Raw genomic sequence first — 25,352 nt, 5'->3', positions numbered from 1 at the left:
ACACCACCTGAAGTTTTCTATTGTAGAAGATGAAAAATAAAAAAAGACCCCAAGAGCTGTGTGCTTAATTGTCCACTTTGATCCCGGTGCGAGCCGCCCTCGTCTCCACTCTGAACGGAATCAATGGGCTTGTTTTTTTTAAATTAATTATTTTTTTTTTCTTCACTTGAAAACTCAAATTGCTCTCAATTCCATTTCCCCCCCGCAGTCTAACGGGGGGGAGGTGTTGTTACGTCCACTAATTTGTGCCTCTGCCTGCTTCTGAATCCATCCCTCGCCTCAAAACTTCCAGTCCTCTCCGCCTCTCCTCTGCTCCCTCCAGGCGAGACGTGAAACGTGAATTTAATAGGTGTTTCTTAATGTGTATCGATGGGGGCATTATTCCCTCTCCTCGCCGCTCCGCCACATCTGTTTGTATTTAACACGTGTCACTTTGAAAACTGACGAGAGAGGAGAAATCAATTTGACACGCCGTCGCAGGAGTGTCCCTCGCCACCGGCCGGCTCTCGCGCCCCCGCCGCCGCCGCCGCCGCAGCTGACGTCAATATCTTTTGCGTATCATGAACCAGAGGAGGAGAGGATTTTCCTTCTACAGAGCGGCATTGCGGTGGAGGCGGCAGCGTTCCCCGATTCTCGCCTTCTAGCTCAGACGTGCTGTTTTGTTTTCAAGAGACAATTCGGGCCCAAATGAAGCTGGTGCTGTTACCGATGCCTAAATACAGTAATGTTGCCCTTTTCACCTCTGACCTCTGACATCAAGGAGCCCCATAGCTGCCACTCGCTGGGTCGTTCCCTCTATTCGGGATCATCAACAAGCTTCCGTCAGCAACTGGATTGGCTGCCTCAACTAAACCCTTTCTACGCTAAGATGAGCTGGACGACTGAGAACCTTCCCAGGCGTGATGGCCCTTGAGTAAAAAGGAAAAAGGTTCCGAGATCAGACTGCTAAACGAGCCTTGAACACCATTTTCTCTCGGGCTCTTTTGTGTCTGTTTAGTGTAGACGGGGTGAATGGAAGGGAGATAGATCTCTGAGACAGCCATCCACATGAGCTTCACTGAGGTCTACACTTTCCGTAAAAATGCGATCTTTTCCCTTTGATTGTCAAAGCAGCTGCTTCTGATGCACTAAAATTCAATTATATACTTATGAGGAAGCAGTTGAATGGCCTCGCTTTGATGAAATGTTCTAACTGTTCTAAAAAATGTTCTGGTCCTCATAATGACACATTTCCAAGATAAACCATAATACACAATTCTTTGGTTTGGACGATTTGGACGATTGTTGATGAAACATTGTTACTTTTTTTTCTTCAGTCGAGTTTATCGTCATTGTGTTAGAGATGAACATGACATAACATCGGACGTTCACTGAATAAAAACATGACAAAAGGTAACAATCTGAGATGACACTGCACAGCTAAATCAATATCGCGCATCGGTTAAAAGACCTCGGTCAGTTAATGAGTTACTGTGTTCCGTGAAGCCATTGAATCGGTCACAGAAAGTGATCAGTCGTCTGTCGTTGCACGCTTTGATTGATTCGGACCACCTCCCCGAGGGCAAGAGGTCAAACATATTGAACTGGAGGGCAGGAGCCCCGTGTGACGTTCCTCTACCACTCTGGTGGAGGAGCATCAAAAGGGCGGCTGTGGGGTTCTCTGCTGCTGCTGCCCTGGTGATGGAAAGCTGGCACACTACTGCGCGAGCCCATACGCTAAAGCGCTGGAAAGCTACAATTAGCGTCCTGCTGCGTATGTTCCAGGAAGTGAAGGCTTTGAGGTGCTTCCTTCAGGACAGCCGAAAGTGAAACCCAGAAATTGGTTTCATGGTCAGGACCATCTTGAGGTCCCAGTTCATTTTCAAACTGAATATTCTATATTTGGATGATATGGGTGGTACCAGAGTTGAGCAATGGTTGAAGCGCCCACAACTTTGAGGCCATCTTTACCCAAAATTAGGCCAAATTGGACAAAATGTATATAAGAGCCCATTTGCTCATTTTTATGTATTTATCTGTTTGTTTGTTTTATTTTTAGAAGTGATTTAGAACCGCAAAAAACATTTAAACTAGTTTGTAAAGGTGTGAATTTTGTCCTTTTTTCTGTATTGACTGCCATTTTTTGTCTTTTTGCAACCATTGTTGGCGGTCCCTGCTGGCCAAATGATAGAATTCAGGTCTTTGTCAGCCCTCCTCTTCAAAACCAGAAGCTCCGTCCATCTTTTTCTACTGTTAGTGATCCTGAAGCAGCAGAGCTTCTCTGTTATCAAGGTCCTCAGGAATTAAAAACTCCTGAGGGAAGGATTGGTGGGTCGAGAGTCAAAAATCAATTCTTTACTTTGTGTTGACTTTCAAATTATTCACACAGCATCTCATGGTCACATGAGGTTTGAAATGCACCAGTTGTCGAGGAAACTATGGTGATGTGACGCTTCTTATCCACTCCCAGGTTCCACATTGACAAACATTTGTGTTCCCTCCCCCATCCTCACCAGGTGTCTTGGATATTCGAGCACGCCGATGGTCAGAGAGACAACATTGCCGTGTATCACCCCACGTACGGAGAGAGTTTCCCCAACCAGTCCTTCAGGGGCCGGGTGGTCTTTCTCCAGAAGAGCCTGGAGAATCCGTCCATCCGTATCTCCAACTTGAAAATGTCGGACGCTGGCCGCTACACCTGCGAATACGCCACCTACCCCACTGGGAATGAGCAAGGGACCACCACGCTCATCATGCTGGGTGAGTTGAAGGGGGAAGAATTGATTGTCATCCTGGTGTCACTCCAATTTTGTTTTCAAGATAACTTTTTTTTTTTTTTTTAGAAATTCCATTTAGTCACATGTCAATTGAAGCATGGAGACAAATCCGTAATCTGCAAATTTGAACATGGAAACAAGGTATAAAACATTTAAGAAGTATAAAACATATTAGAAAGTTAGCAGGCAAACATTTGGATGTTTCCACAGTGCAGCTGACGTCATTCCAGATCTGTGTGTGCGCTTTTATGTTTTATACGAAAACTGCTGCTTTTCAATTTGCTTTGGCTGCTCCTCAATGCCACAAATCATGAAAAGTGTTATAGTCGGTGAGTTTCTTACATTTATGATGGCAAAAAAGTGAACTTTTGGCATTTTCATCAGAGGATCATTGTGAGTAGCCAAAGGTTATTGGTTTTTTTTTCCTCACTCGTGGACAAAAAGAGATTTCATAAGGCTTTTCTCCTGCGTCGGCCTTGACAAATCGCAACCTCAGGCAGTTTCAATTAGCCCACACGTCCACTGCTGTGGCGAGACTCGGGTGCCCAGCTGTCGTTGCAGGCGCTGTGTCTCCTTGACTCAATCAAACAAACTCGAAATCTGCATTCAGGACATGGCCTCTCGTGACGAGCCAACAGCTGCTCCACGGTTATGAGAATCGGTTCAACTAAACGAACATAATTATCTCCCTGTTTCAATAAATACCTGAACACAGGTGTCCGCATTTTGGTTTTAATTTTGAATATTGAAACGTAGCGTCCCGTCTGCTGCTTTTTCTCTTTTCTTTTTTGTTTGTTTGATCGGTCGGTGTGTGTGATTGCGTTCGTGTGTGCGTGGAATTGCATTTGGATGAAGTAATGTGTGGGTCTGGCATTGATTTGTTTTCAAGCAACGCACGGCTGACGTTAATGTAGGTATATTCAATATCTGGGGGCAACAACTGAGCAGCCCTTTTCCTTTAGCGGACTTGCCATGACAACCCGCCTTCGTATTATCGTGGTGAGTGAGGATAATAACGGCTGCGGGTGTGTCGCCATTCTGTCAGGCGGAGAACACGCGGTTTACTTTATTTCTGCACGCCGCACATCATTGCCAAGTGACAAGAACTGCTATTGCCTCTGTGACATTTCATTACTCTCAGCTTCAGTTTAATTATGGTTGCTGATGTTTTTGCTCACATGACCGAAGTAATTGTTTTTTGAGGACACCTGATGGGATTTTAGGGGGCACAAAGCCACTGAGACAATTACAAAGTTGCACTGGAAACCGCAACTGATTTACGAAAGTCTTTCCGTTTGATCGCTCGGGGGGGGGGGGGTTCATCGCCTGAGGACTCTTGCGGGGGAGGGGTCAAATGCAGGGAACAAATGATACGCGCTCTGGTATGTGCCAGTTCAGTGGGACGATCAGTTGATTAGCTGTGAAAGTTGACTCAATTCTTTAACCCGAGTGCCCTGCTAAGAAATGTTGGGAATGTTGACTACACAATCTGTGTGTGGAATTGTTTGATTTGTGGCATGATTTTCTGAATTCCAATAGAAATTTAACCTTTTAGATTTCAATTTTGATCATAAGCCATCGAAACATACAAATACATTGCAAGTCAATATTCTAAGAACAAATTTGACTTCATTATGAGTATTACTGGCTGTCTAATTCGAATAATAAGATAAATGAGCATTATCACTTTTGGTCAAAAAATGTGATTATAATCGAGCTTTAGGGGACAAACTACATGTCACAGACAAAGTTTCTTTAATGATACACTCCCTTGTTCTCCCTTAAATTTTCCCTATCATTAATCTTACTGTACAAATTTAATAGGGTCTAAGGGTGACACAAGTGTAAAGCCTCATTAAAACAGACTGTCCTCATTTGTGGATTCCTTCATTTCACATTGGCGCAGGAATATTTACGCTAGATTAAAGTTTTTCAGACACCCATAGGACCAAAAATAAAAGGTGCCGTTGCCACCCGGCTGACAGATAATAGACACGAAATAAACTCGAGGCCTGGAAGTGAAATGCAAAATAATGAGCGCCGCCTGAAGTGATTTCACAGCCCTGATTTTGGATAGTGAGTGGATGTTGAGTCGCTGTTGCTGTGCATCCTGTTGGTAATCGCAGACAGCTGGTGTTATTCATCCACCCACATGTCCTCCTGTTTGGACTCCACTTACAGAGGAATGAGCTAACCGGAGTTTTGGTCCAACAGTCTAGAGTAGCTTATCGCATTATTGGGCCGGTAGCTCTTCATCCACTGTGTGTGGGACCTTCTGTGATGAAGGGCAGAGATGTTCAGAACGTCCGCCCTCATGAAAGAGACTTATAAAAATAAATGGTTGGAATTTTCACACAAACCCAACTTGTACTGAGAATTTACATTGCAGTTTGTCTCCATTAATTGCCTCTGAGGTTTGAGGCCCATCTTTTCCCTTTTTTCATCTATCAATTGAGCACCATTCATCGAATGATGGAAGATTTGCTGCAGCGCTGAATGGAAAATATGCATTAGAATTTAAAAGTAATTCTGAAGATACGAAAGGTCACGGTCCATTTGTGTGTCGTTGGTATTTCTAAAGATAAATCGGTTGCCACACTTGAATTGTCGACATAGACCACACAGGCTTTGATGCAGAGAAAAGTCCGTTTTAAATCATTTCAAATGAAGGTTGTGTTTCTCATTGCATCTTGGATTTTTTTGGTTTTGTCTCGAAACAGGACAATTCCAGATGTGGACGTGTGGTCAGGTGTGGAAAAGTCAAACGTTTTGCGCTAAGCAACCTGAAGAAATGTTTTTAAAAATGTAAATTATTCCTTCCCGTCAAGCTCTCTTCTGACATTGATTTTGAAGCAAAAAGAAGTCCGCTTACAATCTTTCCCTTTGGCATCACACAAACAGATGTGAGCCTTTCTTTTGCGTGTGCACCTTGTACGGCGGGTGAAGTTGGGCCAGAAGTGCCTGAGCTCACTCCTTGGTTATTGCAGCCGGTATGATGCATGGCAAGTGTTTAACAAGTCCTATTTCTCTCCGGTGTTTTGATGACTGCACCTCCCTACAATACAATACCCACTCAGGAGGCTCCATTCAAGGAGAATAGAGTGCACAGGAGATGCAGAACTTGGCTGTGTTGCAGGAGTCCTCGAGATGCTTTGGCAGCCTCGCAAATGGATGAGAGCTAAGCTTCCTAAACTGCTGCTGGTGCTGTTACACAGCAAAAGTTATTTTAGGGAATACCTGCTGTAGATCAGTGCCGAGCTCATATTTCACCCCTTTGGATATAGAATCCATAAGAGCCAATCGCATTACACCTTATTGAATTTACAACTGCTGGCAGCCAATGACATTACATCTTATTGGATATTGAACCGCCGACACCCCGGCGCTATCACAGCTCATTCAGGTGTGAATGCATAATCTTGACAGCCAATCGTATTATAACTTATTGAATGCGGCAGCACCGCCAGCCAATCTTGTTACCACTTATTGGAGTGTGAATAAAGAATCACATATCGTATCATCTTGGATTGGGACCAGGGACAATGAATGGGAGCCAATTATGCTGCGTCTCATTGGGTGTGTCGGTGCCAGCGGGCCAGGAAGAGGATTTACCGGTCAGAGAGAACCTCGATGTTCAGGAGCTGCTTCGTGGAATCTGTAAGAGTGGAAATATTGTTTTTGCATTCATATGACACAGTTGGCCTCTCACAAAGGCAAATCTGAGCAAAGCCAGTCTTGCACACTGATTCATCCATCTCTAGCATTTCTCCTGTTAGGCTTTCGGCTAAAGGAGAGAATTTTTTTTTTTTTGTTGGCATGCCCCTTCATGGGTGTCAGCTGTCATATTTGCAGGTCCAGCAAGCACACCACTTGAGCATATTAGCTTCTGCTGAAGGCTTGGCAGGCCTCCCAGGCACTGATATGGTTGAAGCGGTAGGTCTCGACAGTGGCTCCTGTATCAGGGAGGGACTTTGCAAAGAGTCACTCATCATAATTTTGGCGGAGAAATCATCGTTGTTGCGTTTTGCAGCGTGGAGCTCTTTTCGTTCCAGAAGCAAAGCTCTCAAACAAAATGGTTGTTTCTTCTTCTGAGATTTATAGATCCAGGTAGCTGCCTCAAGCAGGCGCATACTGAGCGGTTTGGTTCATAGGTGAGAATCTTTTTTTTTTAGTTTTTACATTGATTTATTGTTTCATAGACGTATTCAGTCAAATTATTTTACAATGGTGGAAAAAAAAAGTCGTCCTTGTGATTGAACTGAAAAAAAAATACAAAGTTAGTGTCTTTTTTAACAGATAGAATGTGTTTAGTTGAACATTGTGCCATTTAGCTCAGCCCTTAAGCTTGAAGCCGATCAATTAGCCTAAATCTTGAATTAATGCATTTTGTCAACATTTCCAACGGCCAGCAACAACTTGTCAAAACAAACGCACCCGACAAAATAATTACGGTCTCGTCTAGGCCCCTTGAATATTCATGCACCGCTAACAGTTGAGTAGACATCGAGAGCCGAGCAGATGTTTTGTTTTTGTTTTGCCATTTCCCCGCGACACAATCTGCAAATATTCAGCAGCGCCGTGTCAAACTGAGGCGAGATGTTTACGAAAACCTGGGCAGCTGGTGAGACATGAATTCCAAAAATTTAACAAGATCCAGAATCCTTTATTGATTTTTGGCTAATGCATGCGGCGGAGTAGAAAATAAATAAATAAATAAATATGAAAAAAATGAATGACTTGGCTGCATCCACGGGGCCACAGCAGTGAATAAATTCATGTTGAAAGAGGGAAGAAGGAGGAAGGGCTGATGTGAGCCAGTTGTCAGTTCCAGTGAATCCAAATGCGGCATCCACTCTGCAGCCTCGGCTTGAGTGCTTGCTGACCTTTTAATTGCGAATGAAACACTGTGATCACGTTTCCTTTTGATCATATTCCTTGTTTTCATTTTGCACCTGATACATTCCATTCGGGGAAGTTGGAGAAGCTGGTATATGAGGTTCCATTGGTCAAATCACAGCAGTTTGAAAGCCACTCAGTTTTACTGCAAGGATGCAAACGTCAGGTGGCGCCGACAGGAGCGTGTGTTTCCCCACAACAACCAGGCACTTTCGTTCATCAAGTGGCGATGACAAATAGCCACAAATAATTCCAAAAATGTCCAAATGTGCATGCGTATGAAAATCCATATGAAAGGATTTAGATGTTAGTTTCGACCAATGTTGACTTGAAAGGTTTGGCATGAGATCTATGGGGTATTGTAGGTTTCTTAAAGTGAGAAATTAAATACTGAGACGCAACTATTTGCCGACACATATTTTTGAATCTGTGCAAATCTGGGATCTGTAAATTGAATAAATCTTACAGCGTTGCAGAGGCTGTCACGGCTGGTTTGCTGCCGGCCCTCTGAAGGCAGCCATGACGCTGATGAGTCTGACACTCCTGCTTTATGTGATGACTGTCAGTGGCAACATGCTAATACGTGACAGGTATAATTAAGCAGTGACACATGAGATTAAGGACAGTTATGCAGAATGTCACCATGATGATATTCAAAATAACAGCACGGCTTGAGGCGCATTCAGTCCTTTTTTTGGGACAGTTCTGCAGACTTTACTTTGGACTAATTGACAATAATAAAAATCGATGATGATTTACTTCTTTGTCTCCTCTAACACAAGAAGCTCCGCAACTAGACTGTTGTCAGTGTTGGGGAACTGACACGTAAAAAAAAAAAAAAAAAAAATTAAGAAAAGAAATGCAGACTTTCCTTTTCATTTTCAGTGAGAACCCATGTGGTAAAAGCTGCGGGAGTTGTCGCATGAGCGGCAGTAACTGGACTTATTAACTTTGTTTCTGTTTGGATTAAATGTTGGAAACTGCCATCTGAATTTTGGACCCTTTCAGTTTTCGCCTCAGTCCAAGTCTAGCTGCGGCCATCAGTCGCGGCTCCCAGCAGTCAGACACCAACACAAACACGGCGGACAACACGGCTCAACGCCCCACGTGGTGAATGGATGCCAGTTGAAACACAGCGGACCGCACAAGCTCTAGTTGGCTTAATTAAACGACACCAGCATCACAACCATGTTTTGTTGCCATGCCTATTGGATGTGGTGTGAATAAGTTCGACCTACCACTGCTGCCATAGTCTATATCGGCACGTGGACTTTCTCTTTGTCCAATACAACCAGAGTTGCTCGGCTGAAACGGACTGTTGTATAATCTTAAATATTATCTTAAAAAAAGGTGTTTGGTCCAATCCTAAATTGAGCAATCGTGTCAGTCAGGTAACAACAGAAGAGGGTCACCTACAAAACATTGAGTTAATTTGTCGGCAGTGCAGCGGTGGTGCAGCTTCCTGTCGTGACGAGACCTTCTACTGTTTGCACAGATTGCTTCAAACAGCTTAAAGGGTGTCATGCAGCAACACAACCCAGAAACCAGCCGCTTCTGGGTCAGATTTGTTTGATGGAAATGGGGTCAGTTGCGGTCGATGGTGGGAGGTCTCCATAAATGGCTCGTCTCTAAGCAGCCGCATTTAGGATGTTTGATTGCTGGGCCAAGTGCGACAAACCACCCGGAGTCTAGCTCTCCAGCTGGGTCTTAAAGAAGCTACTCAGGGGGGTGGCGGGAGCGCCGAGGATTGCCCCAGATCTGCTCTGTCTCACTGATAAAATGTGAGTCCATGGTAAGCATCACTCTGGGTGGGTACTGGGCCCCTCAGTCGCGGTAGTTCGTTTCATACCATCGCAATTTGTGTGACAATGACAGATGTCAGCTGTTCTGTGCGACTGCCACCTTTAATTCAGTGACAGCCGGCTTCGCCCTCGCTTACAAATCTTCACACTTGGCAGATAGTCCCGACTGGCTAAGGATCCAAACTGGCAATCTTCCATTTTACAGGCCTCGTTCTGTAAAAAAATAAAATAAAAATTGTAGCCCATGCAGAGAGAACGCGAGTCAGGGCAGGAATTTAGCTTTGCGAGGGGGTTTCTTCGAGCGTCCGACAGCACGGGGACTCTGTGTCTCTGAAGGGAAGCGGGCAAATGGCGTGTAAGGAAACTTGAGAGTGGGATTTTCACTGAAGTGCAAATTATAGCGCTGTAATTTATGAATGTGAGCTTAGAATTCCTTTCTGCGTAATAAGAAGCCCGATCCTTGGAGAACATCCAAATTGCAGTTTGAATAAATGAAAGCATTTGATGTTTGACTTCTAAAGAAACGAGCTCACCTCTTTTTTTTTTCCTCTTTTCTTTTAGAAACAATGGACAAACCACAGGAAATTGATTTTATGCTTTAGCGATATAATGTCCACTTGCAGCGAGTTGGCCATGCTGCTGCACATATATGCAGTTAGCTTGAATGCTGCTCGGGTTTTTGAGTAGTGCTGCAGTGGTGAGCACTGTCCTCTCACAGAAGGATGGTTTGATTCCTGGCCCTGGGGCCTTTCTGTCTGGAGCTCACACGTTCTGCAGGGATGGGGTTCTTTCCTGGCACTCCAAAGTCCCTACGTCCAAAGAGATGCACATGAGGCGAATTGGGAACTCTAAAATTGGTGGTTTCTTTCCATGCGGCGCGATGATCTGGCAACTTGTCTCGGGTCCAGTATATCTAGGAAAGAAAATGTAGTACGAAACACCCAATGTGAGACGCAAACTCTTTTTAACTGAGTTTTTCACCATTAGATGCTGCTAATTCTTACCAACTCTCCTTCAAGTGATTCCAGGGCTTGCTCCTTTAAAAACCAAAGCCACCCCATGCGGTTCAGCCTGTATGATGCTGCTTCCTCTCCAGCCGTTTGGCATTCAGCCTGCTGACACCACCACGGGGGTGAGTGTGCGGGGGGGCTGGAGTGTTTATTCAGCTCTGTTAGCAAGGCATCCTGCCCACCACGTAATTACTCTCCACTCCGAATGCCTCCGACCGATGTGAGGAGTCGCAGCGGGCTTGATCTCATGCGGCGTCACGGAACACATCGGTGGGGGAGGCGAAGGGTTGGGGAGGGGGGGGGGGAGAGGTACTTTTTTCGACTTGTTGAAAGCAAGCTGATCCAACCAAACTCGTTTCGCCTGGGAAGCAGAGGCTTCGACCTCGATTCACCGCTGACGCCCGGCTTGGCCTCCTTCCTCTTTATCCCTCCACGCCTCTCTTGTCTCGCTTCGTCTGAGCTCTGCATGTCTGATTTTGTCTCTGCCGTCCCTTCACGTCCTCTTTGCCCGACTTCCATTGTTGACTAGCCTGCGTTTGCCACTTTTACTTCCCGCAGTCTACAGGTGCCGCTCCCTCACCCTGATGATAGAATGTGAGTTGAGGTGCTTTTCTTTTTTTCTTGAATCTTGAATCTTTCGACCTTGAGATCTAAGCAGCCTTGCAAGTTCCATGGGCATCTTTTAAGTGTTTGAGAGACAGTGTGCAGAATTCTTTTCGTCTTTTTAGCCACTTCCATCAAGTGGCATGCGATGAAAGCCTTTCTTTTCTCCAATGGACGAGAGTTGAGACCAGCCCTTGCGGGCTGAGAAAAAGCAGGAAGAGCATAAATTGGATTTTTTTGAGTCGTCGGCTGAGGGGCCCAGTCGCGTCACAAAGACTCACAGCGATATCCTCCGCACGCGTTTGATAAACATGGTTTGGATCCAAATTGCAATTTTCCCGAGCACTTTTGGAATCAATAGATTTTTTTTTTTTTTTCCCCCTCTGGCTGTCGCCGTTATTGTTGCTGATAATGATCCAAAGGCCGCGCAGAGGTTTGCCGATGACACAACAGTTTCTGACAGTCTCTCCTTAGGGGAGGGGGTGGGGGGAGGGAGGAGTTGTTCAGCGTGTTTTGGTTGGCTGTTCACATGACAAGTGACAGAAATAGTTATGTCAGGAGCGCCAAAAGGGCGCTCGATCGGGAAGTTCAAAACCTTGCTCCCCTTTCACCTCGGCACAGCTTGCCAGTCACAGCGTGAGGCGGGTGTGGATGCCGGATCTCGGGGCGACATGTTGACACTGGTTTCTGCTTAATTTTTTTTTTCCCCTTTAAGGTATTTGAACTTTTTTTTTTTTCCCCCTATCTGTCAGAAAACAACACCTCTTTCATGAGTGCGCTCTACCAATACACAGAGGACTGAATAAAAGCAGCTTAATAAGCTGTGAAGTCTCTCTGTGACCCGACGTCTTCCCCTAAAGGTTGCTCCTGTCAAGACAAATTGCTGTCGGCTGGCAAATGTTTCGCCTTAAATTTGCTGAGAAATATGTGCTGAGGAGATGCCAAAAATAAGTTTGTGTGCGCGTGTGCTTGCGTGTGTGTGTGTGTGCGTTTGCGTGTGCGTGTGCGTGCGCGTGTGTGTGTGTGCGTGCGTGTGTGTGTGTGCGCGTGTGCCTGCGTGTGTGTGCGTGCATGGGCGCGTGTGTGTGTGTGCACGTGTGTGTGTGTGTGTGTGTGTGCGCGCGCGTGTGTGTGTGTGTGTGTGTGTGTGTGTGTGTGTGTGTGTGTGTGCGCGCGTGTGCGTGCGTGTGCGTGCATGGGCGCGTGTGTGTGTGTGTGTGTGTGTTTTAAAGCCTCACTGTGCTGAGGGTGGAGCGTGGCCACATTGCTGCCCAGCTTTGGTTTTGTTTCAGTCAATTCTAGCCTGTCGTCAGACACAACAGGCCACTTTGGGGTTTGTTGCACGTGCACCGAGTTTCAATGGTAGATTTTCCTTTGGCTACGGCATTGTTCTAGTCATCTGAAACTGAGCCACACCTTTGTATTTAGCAGAGAACATCAAACCTTTATGCGACTCAGTGCGTTTCAAAAGCAGCAACTAATGATAAAAGAAATACCAATCGCTCGTTTAGTTTCGTTCTCCCACGCTTTCTCTCAGTGAGCAGTCTAAGCAGAGGCCTCGTGCACCAAGAGCCTGTTGAGTCCATCTGCAACTCTTGACCTCATCAAGCTGAAGTCACGACACCGTTTCAGTCAGCTAAAATATAAACTGCGAACCAGTCGCAGTGTAATCCAGTTGGAATCTCATTTTCAGCTTCACTCAAATCACACACAGCAAACACAGGTCGACGGTTGCAGTGCGATTCTCACCGTAGAGGCGCCTCTCAAGGTGCAGGTTCAAGATATCAAAGCGGCACGGTGCTCTTGTTTGTAAATATATTCTTCACTGCAGTGTCTCTCTCTTTTTTTTTTTTATCACGCTAAGTATTCTGGATTTAAGTCAATGCCTTTCTTTCCCTTTTCCCCTCTGTACTCCATAAATAGACTGTTTCTCCAAGGACATGTCTTCTCTCTGTGCATTATGAAAGACATTCACTATCACTCCTCTTAGAAATATGTCTTCCTTCCTGCTTTCCCATCAATTTTTACGGTCGCAATGTGTCCCAAGGTCACAACAGTCTGTTCCCAGAACCTGGCTGGACTCCATCTTCGTCTTACACCACTCACAAAAATTTTGTGATATTTGGCTTTGGGGTCAAATTTCTGAAAGTACCCAAAAAAAAATAAATGAATAAATAAAACCATTATACAGGCGAACTTCATCTGACCTCATTTAAACCTCCCACTGCGCCTGTCTAACCACTAAAAATGTTCTGGTTCAGTGACAGTTTGTACTTAGAGAGTCCTCTTTATCCTGCAGTTCTCATTCTGACATCAGGAGACCAAGGCGACGCCCAATAAAAAGGTCACATGTCTCAGTTTTTTGTTGCTTTTCATTTCAATCGATAGATGAATAGATGGCCGTTGCGTGCTCCTACTGAAATGCCTGACTTTCGTCAAACAATATCACGGCAGCTGAAACTTTTTACATTTCAATAAAGTTCCCCCAAAGGTCAAATATCCAAGCCAACTTTCTGCCAAGACGGGTGCAAATTTATGAACACCTAGAAATGATTGCGCCGCTCCACTACGGAGGGAGTCTTCTTTCCTCTCTCGATGATAATGTATTCAAGCCGGGAGAATTGGTGCGAGAATGGTCACTAAGTGGAACATTTAGTCCCCTGAAATCGATAAGCGGCCTCAGAAGGAAATCAATCATGGAACACAGTTTAAACTGGCCGTTGTCTTAATAACCCAGCAGTGTGCAGACAAAAATCTTATTTTCACGTGTTTCGTTTTTTTTTTTGGTTTTTTAATAACCACACAGGCACGAATGACAAATTGAAGGACACCTGAGGAAAATTGCTTCCTACCTCAAGCCTGTGCTGGCCTCATTTAAGAGCAAGTGTAACAACAAAACGAAAAGGTGGAGCGTGGTACCTTGCACTCCAAAATAACAGAATTCACTGACATTTACAGCTCGATTGATACTCTGTCAGTAGAACAGGCGTTTTTCTTGAGAGAGGAATGCTTTCATGGAGCAAGCCAGCGTCGGAACGGTGAAGAGGCTGCAAAGTGTTTTAAAGGTTAAAGTCCTGCTCAGCGCCACGTCCTGGACCATTGCAAAATTGTCCCTTTGCATTTAACCCAAAAACCCCTTGGGAGCAGGTGTGAAGTGAACTTGGCGCTATACAGGTACTACCCAGAAAATTAGAATGTCCTGAAAAGGTTGTTGTATTACTGCAATTCAACTTAAAAGGTGAATTTGACAAATTATATAAACGAATAATATGCAAATCAATAGATTTCAAGTTTTTATTTCTGTGGATTTTGCTGATCAGGTCTTACAGCTTAAACAATGAACTCAAATTTTATAATAATTTTCTGAGTTTGTGGGTTTGTGGTTTTAATAAGCTGAAAATCTTAGCAAATCAGCAAAGTCACAACAAGGAACAGTTTGAGATGTCAATTTGCGTGCATTGGCTCAATAAAATTTGTTGGTTTTATCTTTTATGTTAAATTGCCAAAATAAAACAACTTTTACTTGATATTCAGATTTTTCGGGTAGTACCTGTATATCTCAGCCATTGGCTGATGAAGTCAGCATCAGCCAATCAGATACCCATTTTGTCATTGCCATGACTCCGAATCTTTTGTAGGCTCCATGCAGCACACCACACGATGCTGTTTGGCCGAAGGTCCCATCAAGCCCTCGCACCTTGATTCCCATTCCATCCACAGTGGGACGCCACAACTTATCCACAACAACCCGACTGAACCTCCTCCTCCTGCTCTCTGCCTGCCCTCCTTCCTCTCTGTCTTTTACCTTTGATGTCTTTGTATTTTTAATCTTTTACCTTCTGCTGCCATTTAGTCTTTACCCAGCACACCCTTCCTTCCCTTCCAACCTCATTTCCTCTTGACTTTCACCTCCCAGCGCTTGCTTAACTTGTCTTCTTTTTTATTGGTTTCCCTCCTCCAGCCAAGCCCAAGAACTCGGCCAAAGCGGTGACGGTCCAGGCTGGCTCCAGGTCGGTGATCGTGGCCTCGTGCGATGCCGCCAACGGGAAACCGGTCGCGACCATCAAGTGGATCTCCCAAGGCACATTCACCGTCTCCTCCAACACCGAATCCAACCCCGATGGCACGGTGACGCTGCGCAGCCAGTACTGGACGGTTCCCACACCGGCGGACAACGACAGGGAGGTGAGCTGCCGGGTGGACCAGAAGACGCTGGAGCGGCCGTGGATTCACATCGTCAAGCTGTCCGTCGAATGTAAGAGAGACGCCCACCTTCATAACGACACTTTATGGCGCAGGATTGATAGGAATGAGTTATGGTTGAGATCTTAAGATCTTTTTTTTTTTTTTTTGTCGATCACATGTAAATCGTGCGCTTCAAGAATCAAAAACCATAGGTCACAGCATAAGAAATGTAGGTTTTGATGAGACAAGCGCGTAGGTTTTTGTCCCATGTTTCTACGACCCTTCGAGCAGACATGAAGGTTGATTTTAGTGTCGGAAAGGTTTTTCTGTCCCTGAAGGTGGTGCTGTGTAGCAAGTAGAGTTTTCATTTCCGCACCAGTCCTGAGCAGCTTGCCAAATTTGGTCTTACTCACAAAATGAAAGTTAATCCTTCTTGGTATAGGCAAAAATCAGCTTGACAATATGCAATATTCTTGTAAATAAGCGGTTTCATTTTGTAATGATCAAGGGTTGAACAGTGAATGGCAGTGTTTTGACATGATCAAAATGCCCATCAACCCACCACACCGTTCAATTCTTCTGGACCTGTGACAGGCTGCCAATTACAAACCTGTCATCTGCCAGGCAGGATTTAAATATGAGACCAGCCCTTCGCTCATGTAATGACCCGGATAACGATAACCGTCTGGGCAGCCGGCTTGTCACATCCAAAAACACACTTCCCTTTGTGCTGCTGTGGTTCAGACATGTCGGGTGTCGCACAGCAGTGCAATAAGCTTTTCTTTTTCTTTTTTTTTGGTCAGTTGTAAACAGAGTGCGGGGAAGCTGAGCAGTGCTCGAGTCTGCGTTTACAGCTCAGCTGCCCGTGTGTGTGTGCGTGTGCGTGCGTGTGTGTGTGGTTCATTATTGCAGTGGCAGGTCATTATGTCTTTTGCGGTTTCCCAACGTCCCTCCAGGATAATTTCCGCTTTGCCCAGTGAGGCGGTGAGAGCCGTGAACCAACACGGCAGCTGCGATGTGTGCCACTCGTGTGTCTCGATCAGAGGTGGGAGGTTACAAAGTACAAATACTTTGTTACTTTGCCTAAGTACATTTTTCAGGTATCTGTACTTGAGTATTTATGTTTTTGACAACTTTTTAAATTTACTCCATACATTTGCACATAAATATCTGTACTTTCTACTTCCCGCATTGGAAAAAAGATACAGTTTTGTTCAAAGTAATTAATTCATTATTATTATTATTATTAGTATTGTAATATATTTATAGTTGTTGCTCCAAAGGGAGCTATTTGAACGTTGCTATTGAAAGTGGGTCATATTTTAGTGGGAGACTATATTATTATTTTAATTTGGGATTTTTCAAGAATGTCAAAAAAAATTACTAAAGTACATTTAAGAAATTGTACTTTCTTCCTTTTACTTAAGTAAAGGAATCAGTACTTTTACTTTGCCTGAGTATTATTTCACACAAGTAACTATACTTTTACTTCAGTACAGAATGTGAATACTTTAGCCACCTCTGGTCGCAGTCAATCCGCCACGTTGGGTTATGACGATGCAAGTACAACCTGGTTCCCATTTATTGAACGTACGTCAAGATATCCAGATCTCGGCAGTCGGCAGTGAATCCATCCAGGGTGTGGAACAGCCCACTGACAACCAAAACAACTCTCGGTAAGCCAGTTGCCAAAAATGTAACTTCTCCCCTCCCTTATAGTCAGTCTCAGCCTGGTGGCAGCGTTGAAAATCAAGCAAGCGCATGTAAGCGTGCGGGCGCCGCTTTCATCTAAATCCATTTGATTCCACTCTAATTTACATGGATTAAAGTCTGAGACAGGTGCGGCGCAGCTTCGCACTTCAGAGAAATTCTGCCAGCGATTTGTGACCCCTCTGACATTCCCCCGCAGAGATGCGGAAGATTCAGCCGTCCTTTCATGACTGCGGGTTCTTTTAAAGGCGGGCGTGCGTGCGCGCACGCGTGCGTCAAAACTGCAGCTAATGCAAATGGGGAATGGCACGTAAACATTGGGGGTCGCGCCCTGCACGTGGAGCGCCTTCGCTCAAAGCACCGATAAAATAAACACGGAGGCGATGGTCGCCCGTCCCCGTTTTCGCATAATGAATTTGCGCGAGTTTACGCGAGCACCTGTCAAGCTGTCGAGGGAGGGGAAGGGAAGGGGGAGGGGGAGGGGAGTGAGGGCGGCGGGTGGGGGGGAACGCACAAATGCAAACAAGATTTAAACTAACTATGCGTGTCACCGGGGCTCGCGGCACTTAGCCGTTAAGCCGCGACGATTGACGATGTTTGTTTTGGTTTCGGTAAACGATGCGCCGATCAACATTAAACCAGCGGCCCTTTTGCGTGACTTTTTTTCCTCTTTTTTTTGTCAGTCGGTACCGGGATTCCGTCGTACGTCAGCCCCCACCTCTCTGCCAGTCACGAGCTCCCAGGCGGGGAAGTGTACAGGAATTGACTGCCGGCCTAGCTATCGCTAAACGATTAGCGCACGTGTTGCAGTAGTTATTATATTATTATATTATTATATTTTACAGACTTATTATTATTATTATTATTATTATTATTATTATTGTTATTATTATTGTTATTATTATTATTGTTATTATTATTATTGTTGTTGTTAACAAGAAGAAGAATGTTGCATCACTGTAGCAGCCCATTGATGGTTGCTGCCTGGTTGAGCTGGTAGTAACGGAATGTGATTGGCCTCTTTTGAATGAAGTTAATCGAATTTTTCCCAATCAAGCATAGCCTCCTCTACCAGGCCCTCTGTCAATGAGATCCTGCCGATGCTCATTGGTTTTTGTCCAGCGCTTCATCAAACCGGATGTCAGGACGTCCTCACACTTCGACTCCGTCCTCGCGGTGACACAGGCGCCCGAGTGCCACTTGTTCAGCTTGTGTGTCTTTGTTAAATGCGGCGTGAGGGATCACGCTCCCTGTGTGCTGTGCAACTCACAGGGGCTTTTATAGGTCAGTGCCTTCGAGGAAGAGCGCACACTCACACACACACACTCACCCGCACGCACACACTGTCCTCTCTGTTTTGACAGACTGTACTCACCTTTACCCTGCGCCCGCATTCACTAATCACATGACCCAAGCGAAGGTTAACAGAGCCCAGAGCTGCGTGTGTTCTGTTAGTGTTCATCCTCTCCGCATCACTTCACTTCTGCTTTGCTGCTCTTACTATGGGATGCGATGAGCCTTTTGATTCATGACATCATCATGTCCTTAATCAAAATGAAAAAAAAAACAAAAAACAGTTTGCCTCCCTTGTTCAATTAATTTCACTCCCCTATTTGCACGTCACATTCACTAAACAAAAGACGAAACTGTCCCTAACTTCTGATAATTATGAGAAAATATCTTGTTATTGCGATTTAAGCATCTCTTGATTATGAGATTGCAGAGGGAAAACATCTCGCCGCTGCGACAGCTGGATGTCGCCTGTAAATCTTCACAGGACAGCGACGTTCTCGTCCCGCACGCATCGTTCATACCTGGAGAGTCATTTCACTGACCTGCGAGTCACGATTCATTGTCTCCAGCGTCTCTTTTGATCCTTCATACCTATGAAAAGTATACAGAAAGTTTTCTTATAATGACAAGGTCCTGATCTCTTCACCGCAGGATCTCGCAGCTTTGAGGTAACATGAGCACAGAGCCCCTAATTCCTCGTAACAAACACCGAATTAATCGGCGAAAACTCGCATGCAAACGTTCCCGATAAAACGCGTGCTCAGCGAAACTTTATTTTCCTTTGTTTGTTTTTCCAGTCGGCGCCCTGCTTCCCGTCCTTATCAAGGTCCATTACTGCAGCAGGCGGTCGGCTCAGTTCACCTGAAGGCTTGACGCTGAAAGGCCGTGCGCTTCCCATGCACGGGCCGCTCGACCGGTTGAAGGTTTTCTGAAGGCAGTGGACTTTTCATTGTTCTCATGACAGTTGACAGTTCTCATGTTTTTACCTCTTTTCACTGCCGCAATTAGCACATTAGCACATTAGCACATTTGGCAACAGCACCTCACTTCCATACAGAGTTTTATTTTTTATTTTTCTAAATAATGAAGTTCAAAGGTTTTATTATCAATGACAGAGGCACTGTTTTCAAACATAACGCACATATATTTACACATGGTTATTCACGGTCGTCTTTTTTTCCTCCCTTTTCTGTGTTATTAATTTGGTTAATTATCTGATGCTGCTCAAATGTCTGCTTATTTTAATGCTGTAGAAATGTATTTAGTTGGAAGTTGCTATCTCTGTCCTTCTCCCCCCCTCACCTTGGTAGGTCCCCCTTCTATTTTCCCTTTCACTCCCTCTCCCTCCTTCACTCCACCTTGGCCAGTATAATATTAACATAATAAAACTACTCAACAGGTAGTTCTTGAACCGACCCGTGAGACTCGCACTCTCGGGTCACAAGCTCTACATTTGAGAATAAATCGGCCATCATTATGAAATTCGGTGCCATTCCAGCTTGTCGTCTTGGCCAAGCAGGACAAAGGGGTGAATAAAAGAAGATGTCAGCGTTCCTCGTGCTAGTTTTGAAACAGTGTCGACAGATTTGGCGACATCTAAGTTTGAGTTTCGTGGAAGGAAAGAGTGTCGCATACGCTCCAAAAAAAACCCAAAAAACATTAGAAACACACAACGTGTCTCCGAACTTTCAAAGGGGAGCGGTTTCAAATGCGCGCAAGAAATGGGGGGGCGGGGGGGGGGGGGGGGGGGGGGGTGTCGAATGCTTTCTGCGGCGAGGAGGAGCGCTCGCTACGTTGTGATCGAGGAGACACGTCGCTAACGTTGCCGCTTCGAGACGCAGTGGAATGTCACGTCGCGCCGTCGACACTTTGATGACTCCACAGGAAACAGCGTGAAGACATGTAGTGTTTCTCTTCTTTTGACTTTTTTTTTATTTTTTTAAACATCGTACCCGAGTATCAGGGCCACCGTGTCCGTCCCTTGGGTGGAATTTCTTTTTTCTGTCTTCCAAATAGCTGCAATATCAGCGTAGAGTCACAAAGAAATTTGAGCTGATCCTCATCCTGGCCCACTGAAGACATACGGCCGTGTTCTTGTCGGTGGACGTGCTAGTTGTATAAAAGATATACACAAACTGTTGCTGACTTTTGATGTCTATTTTCAGCATTTAACAGGTGTGTGATTTCTATACCGAGTGTTGAAGAACAGGTCCGTCATAGTATTCCTTCACATATTGCTCTGTTTCTGTCCTTGGCGTACATTTCAATTATATATCGCGGCAAAGAGTGCAACTCAAACGTGGAAAAATGACATTTCAATTTCGTGATTTCTTTGGGTTTTTTTTTTTCCACCTGCGCCTCTGAATGAGAATTACTTGCCTGTACTAACCGCAAGGATGTACAAAGCCCTTTGCAGATAAAATGTGTCAGCTAGAGCTTCTCCAAGGGCTGAATGGATGTAAAATTCCCCTCAGCTGAATCTGTGCGTCTTTGTTTAAAGACAGATTCTGTAATAAATAAACAAAAGAAAAAAAAAAAGAAAAAAAAAAAGGTTAAAATGGAAAAAAGTCAGCGGTGCAAAAAACATGCAAGGGGAGAAAAGTCAGGCTCCCAGGAGGCCTCTGACTCGGAAACATTCTAATCACCGAGCTGCAAATTCTGTTAGCGCTCGATGCCAGCGGCAGGTGGGAGCTGAAGATTAAACTGTTGAGGGGAAGGGTGGAGGGTAAAAAAAAAAAAACAGATAACACAATCTGCAGCTGCACTTTTGGATATGGGTCAATTTTGGATTAACTTGGCAACTATAGCTCCGCGTCGATTCACTTTTATTTAATTATTTTCCCAAATGCAGCAGGGTGAGCGAAGGTAAATTTGGAAAACGCCACAGCCCCTGAACGCATCCCATCCACTAAGTGTCTTCTATTTAATAGCGGCGACAGCTGAGGCTCATGGGAACCCGCCGCGTTTTCGGAGCCATCTGCCTCGAACGAAAACCTGATTTTTGCCGGGAAGAAAATCTGTGTTTGGGCTGCGAGAAACTTTTTCACTTTCGCTCTGTGGATCAGCTTCCAAATTTGACTTGTCAGAGCTGTCAGGACGGTATTCAGAGAGAACTATTTGTAAGAGATGGAGTTGCAGATGGACAGAAGCATTTTGTGATTAATTCTCCCCCCAAGAAAAACACAAATATAGCCCTCTGTTTGCAGCCTCCTGTATAAAATGCTGCGTTTTGCTCTTGAGTTTGCTCTCCTGAAACAAGCATATTCTGGTGACAGCGTTGTCTCTGAACTCTTCGGGGGGGCCACGTCGCGGCCTTCTTTAGTGTCACAAGCCATGTCAAAGGTCTGACATTCCACTCATATTCTTCTACATCGATGAAATTAAATACTTACGGTTGACATATTTTTTATAGTGTGACGGCTCCGTTTGGAAGGTCCCTGTTGCAGGAACCCCAGTGTGGTCAGCAGCTGTTGGCACAGCGGCTCCTTGTCACACGATGCTCTGAAGAGCTGCGGCTCGGAGCAGAGTTTTAAAAGAACCGCCCTTCACAACCTGACGCGGCTCAGGAAGTCTGGGTGATCTCTTATAATTCTTTGCTGCTCAGTTCACCTCGTCCTCCATAGTGCCCATGCGGCCGTTGTTAGCTTTATTTTCTACACCTCTGTGCGCGCATGCTTTGGTACTGATCGATATAAATGAATGTGTTGTTTTATCAAAGCCTATTTGAAACCGCTTCAGTAATTGTTTACCAACATAACCAGTGAGTGTCGCCAACGGACCAAATAGTGCAGAGGTGTACATATGCCAATCAGGGACTTGATATGACGCACCGCACATTTCCACGGTCAAGTCATTTTTGTACATCCGACCGAGTTCCCGTTTGTACGTACCTTTCCTCCGTGAGGCCCCTGGTGGGGACAGTCCTGCCCGGCTGACAGCGCAATTTGTAATTAGGGTGACTGCTCGCATCTTCAAATAAGGGGGAAGAAGTTGGACGAGGTGTCCAAGTTTGGCTGCGTAGGCCACTGTAGTCCACTGGCGAGCTCAAGAGGGGGAGGGAGAGTGAAAGATGCTGCAATCTACAATATTACCACTCGATGTTGCTGTTTCTTCCTCCAAATCTCCAAATATCACGCACGTGACCTTTGAGGTCGCTGTCGAATCTGACTTGCCGCCTGTTTGTCCCTGTGTGTTTTCCAGACCCGCCCACCGTGTCCATCGAGGGCTACGACAACAACTGGTACGTCGGCCGCTCGGACGCCGTGCTCACGTGCGTGTCCAACGCCAACCCGCCGCCCAGCGAAATCGCCTGGACTACGTAAGACCACTACCCCCCAAACCCCACCTCCCCCCCTCCTACCAACACCACCACCACCACCACCCCCATCCAAAATCCCCACCCCCATATGTGACCAATAGAGCGTCTAATTGTCTCAGCAGCCTGCTTAACAATCCTTCCTTTAATGATACTTTCACCACTCGTTTTTCTTTATTTGCAACATCTTGTCCTGATGGACAGATGGCTTGCACAGCGTGTGTCTGCCTGTGTTTGTGTTTGTGTGTTTGTGTGTGCGTGTGCCTGCATTTTCTTTTGCTTTGAATGCTGATAAGGCAGACACGCAACGCCTGCTGCCACCTGCTTCCGCATACATATCTATATATGTATATATATATATATATATACATATATATATACATGTATGTATATATATATATATATATATATATATATATATATTTGTATACATGTATAGATGTATATGTACATATATGTACACAGTTGAGGCCAAAATTATCACCCCCCCTGGAGTTAAGGAACATTTTCCATAAAAAAAAATAATAATAATAAAATAAAATTGGGGTGTTCCAAAATAATAGCCTCGGTGATAGGGTGGTCAATAATATTACCACCTCTGTTAGACTACCTTGTCTCCTCTCCTTTGTTTCCCTGTTGTGTTCCACTCAAACTTCACACAACCGCCCTCCTCCAGGCCGTCCGGCTTTCTGCCCGACACGGTGATGGTGGTGGACAACAAGCTGATGGTGAAGAAGGTGGACTACGCCGTCAACACCACCTTCATCTGCGAGGCCAAGAACAAGCTGGGCACTGGCAGGCAGCAGATGAGCACCATCGTCATCGGTGAGTCCGGCGAAACGCCGCCAAACCGTCCCGCACGTCCACCTTTCGCACACGCACACGCACACACACACCTTCAACACTCCATCCCACAAACAAACACACACACACACACACACACACACACACATGCACGCAGACACGAGCGTCAGTGTCACACTTGCTGGGATCAGGGCTGATCTGAGAGCTTCCGGGACGCTGTGTCACTCTCAGTCTTCACACTGGAGATTTTTCATTCTTTGTCTTCCGCAACTTTTTTCCTTCTTCCTCTTTGACTCGTCCGTCCTCCTCACTCGGCCGACTTGAGGCGAGGAGCGGCGGCCGAAGGCTTTCAATTGACTTCCCCTCCCCCGCAGCGGGGCCAAAAGGGCGTGGCTAGGGCTGGAAGGGCGCCCCCTGGAGGCAGGAAGCCGTGAGAAGTCGTAGCTGTGCTGGCCCCGCGGTGGTGGAAATGGTGTTGGGATTGTCTGCGTTTTTTTTTCTTTTTTTTTTTTTTTTTCTTAAATTTTTCTCCTCAAGCGGGTTTCCAGTTGGTGTGAGCCAGTTTGCCCAGATGTGTTTTTTTTTTCTCCCCAACTCTCATTTTCCTCCTGCTGTTCCCTCCACTCTAACGAACAAACTAACACCTCCACAAGCATGAGCTGAGCTTGGGCGTGCTCCGTCTCTTTCTTATTTTCCCCCCCATCCTTTCTTTGGATCTCTGTCCGAGTCTGTCCTCCTCTTCCTGCCCCTCCTCCTCCTCCTCCTCTTCCTCTACCTCCTCAGACAGGTCTGCATGTTCTCTCCATGTTCCTGCTGCTTTTTGGGCTTGTTGCTGATTCAAGTGGTGCCTCGTCGGGATGGATCCTCTGCCCCCTCCGACACTGGCTGACATTGATCCGACATGCACCTGCACACACGTGCACACGCTCACAGACACGAACCCAAAGTCACGCGCCGGCATGCTGGGACGCCTGGTTGCGCATCGCCAGTCAGGCCTGTAAACCTGTTGGGGTTTTTTTTTTTTAACCACCTTTGTGTGCGTGTGTGTGTTCCAACATTGTTGCCTGCCTGACTGGTCCAATGCTTTCCGATGTTTTTTTTTTTTTCTTAATTTCAAGGGCTTAGTTTGAATAAATTGCTGTATTGAGCGTCGCAGCCAAAACACTTGTGTGCCAAAAGAACACAGAGAGGGGAAGGCGACGTTTAGAGCAAGCTGCAAAGAAATCAGAGGCGGAGATTTGAATTGTCTCAGCCGGGAACAACGGTGTGTGTGTGTGTGTGTGTGTGTGTGTGTGTGTGTGTGTGTGTGTGTGTGTGTGTGTGTGTGTGTGTGTGTGTGTGTGTGTGTGTGTGTGTGTGTGTTGGCACGGCTGCGTGGGAGGTTCCTGAGCGGCTAAGCTCACGCTAACGCTTCTCGCTCCGAGCGTAGCGACGTTACGGACTTGGGGTGCATCGCAAAGGGTACACGCACACGTCGGCTTAACAGGCTGAAATCCTTTAGAAACACATAGAAAACATGTCCACACACACACACACACACACAAACACCATGGAGTGTCTTAACCTTTCGAGTTGTTCTCAACGTGTCCTGGATGTTTTCCAGCTCCCAGACTGAAACAACGCGGCTGTGCAGTGACAAAGATGTTAGAGTGATTTTTAGTGTGTGGAAGGTGACACGATGTGTCTTGTTGTTGTTGTTGCCGACACACTCATCAGGAACCACATCTTCTGCTTGCTGGGGGACTGACAATGTTGCGAGAGTTGCTCTGGCCGCTTTGAGCGTGGCCGTGCCCTCAGCCACGGGGTCCTTAACCTTTCTGTTACTTCTGCCCACCTTCCAATTTAATTTTTTTTTTTTTTTTTTTTTGTTTACCTGAGAGGCAAGACACAAACAAGTACTCGTGTGAATGTGGCGGACAGTCATTCAACTTGTGTCCTTGAATGGGAGCAACGAAAATAAAAAGAAAAAAAAAATGCT

General features: G+C 45.6%; 1 protein-coding gene across 3 annotated transcripts in view; it reads left to right on the top strand.

Moving 5' to 3' along the window:
• The window catches only part of pvrl2l (PVR cell adhesion molecule related 2 like), a 291,813-nt gene that overhangs the window by 122,291 nt on the left and 144,170 nt on the right, over positions 1-25,352 (top strand). For all 3 annotated transcript variants that reach the window (XM_076012058.1, XM_076012057.1, XM_076012055.1), the window contains exons 3-6: positions 2,496-2,739; positions 15,029-15,322; positions 22,456-22,573; positions 23,247-23,395. In XM_076012058.1, the coding sequence (XP_075868173.1) occupies positions 2,496-2,739; positions 15,029-15,322; positions 22,456-22,573; positions 23,247-23,395 (805 nt within the window). The remainder of the gene's footprint in view (positions 1-2,495; positions 2,740-15,028; positions 15,323-22,455; positions 22,574-23,246; positions 23,396-25,352) is intronic.

This window comes from Nelusetta ayraudi, unplaced genomic scaffold (genome assembly GCF_046127955.1).
Source record: "Nelusetta ayraudi isolate G7.1 ecotype Tasmania unplaced genomic scaffold, CSIRO-AGI_Nayr_v1 ptg000135l, whole genome shotgun sequence".
NCBI lineage: Eukaryota > Metazoa > Chordata > Actinopteri > Tetraodontiformes > Monacanthidae > Nelusetta > Nelusetta ayraudi.
The sequence above is the reverse complement of the archived record's forward strand: the minus strand, read 5'-3'. Positions and strand labels throughout refer to the sequence as shown.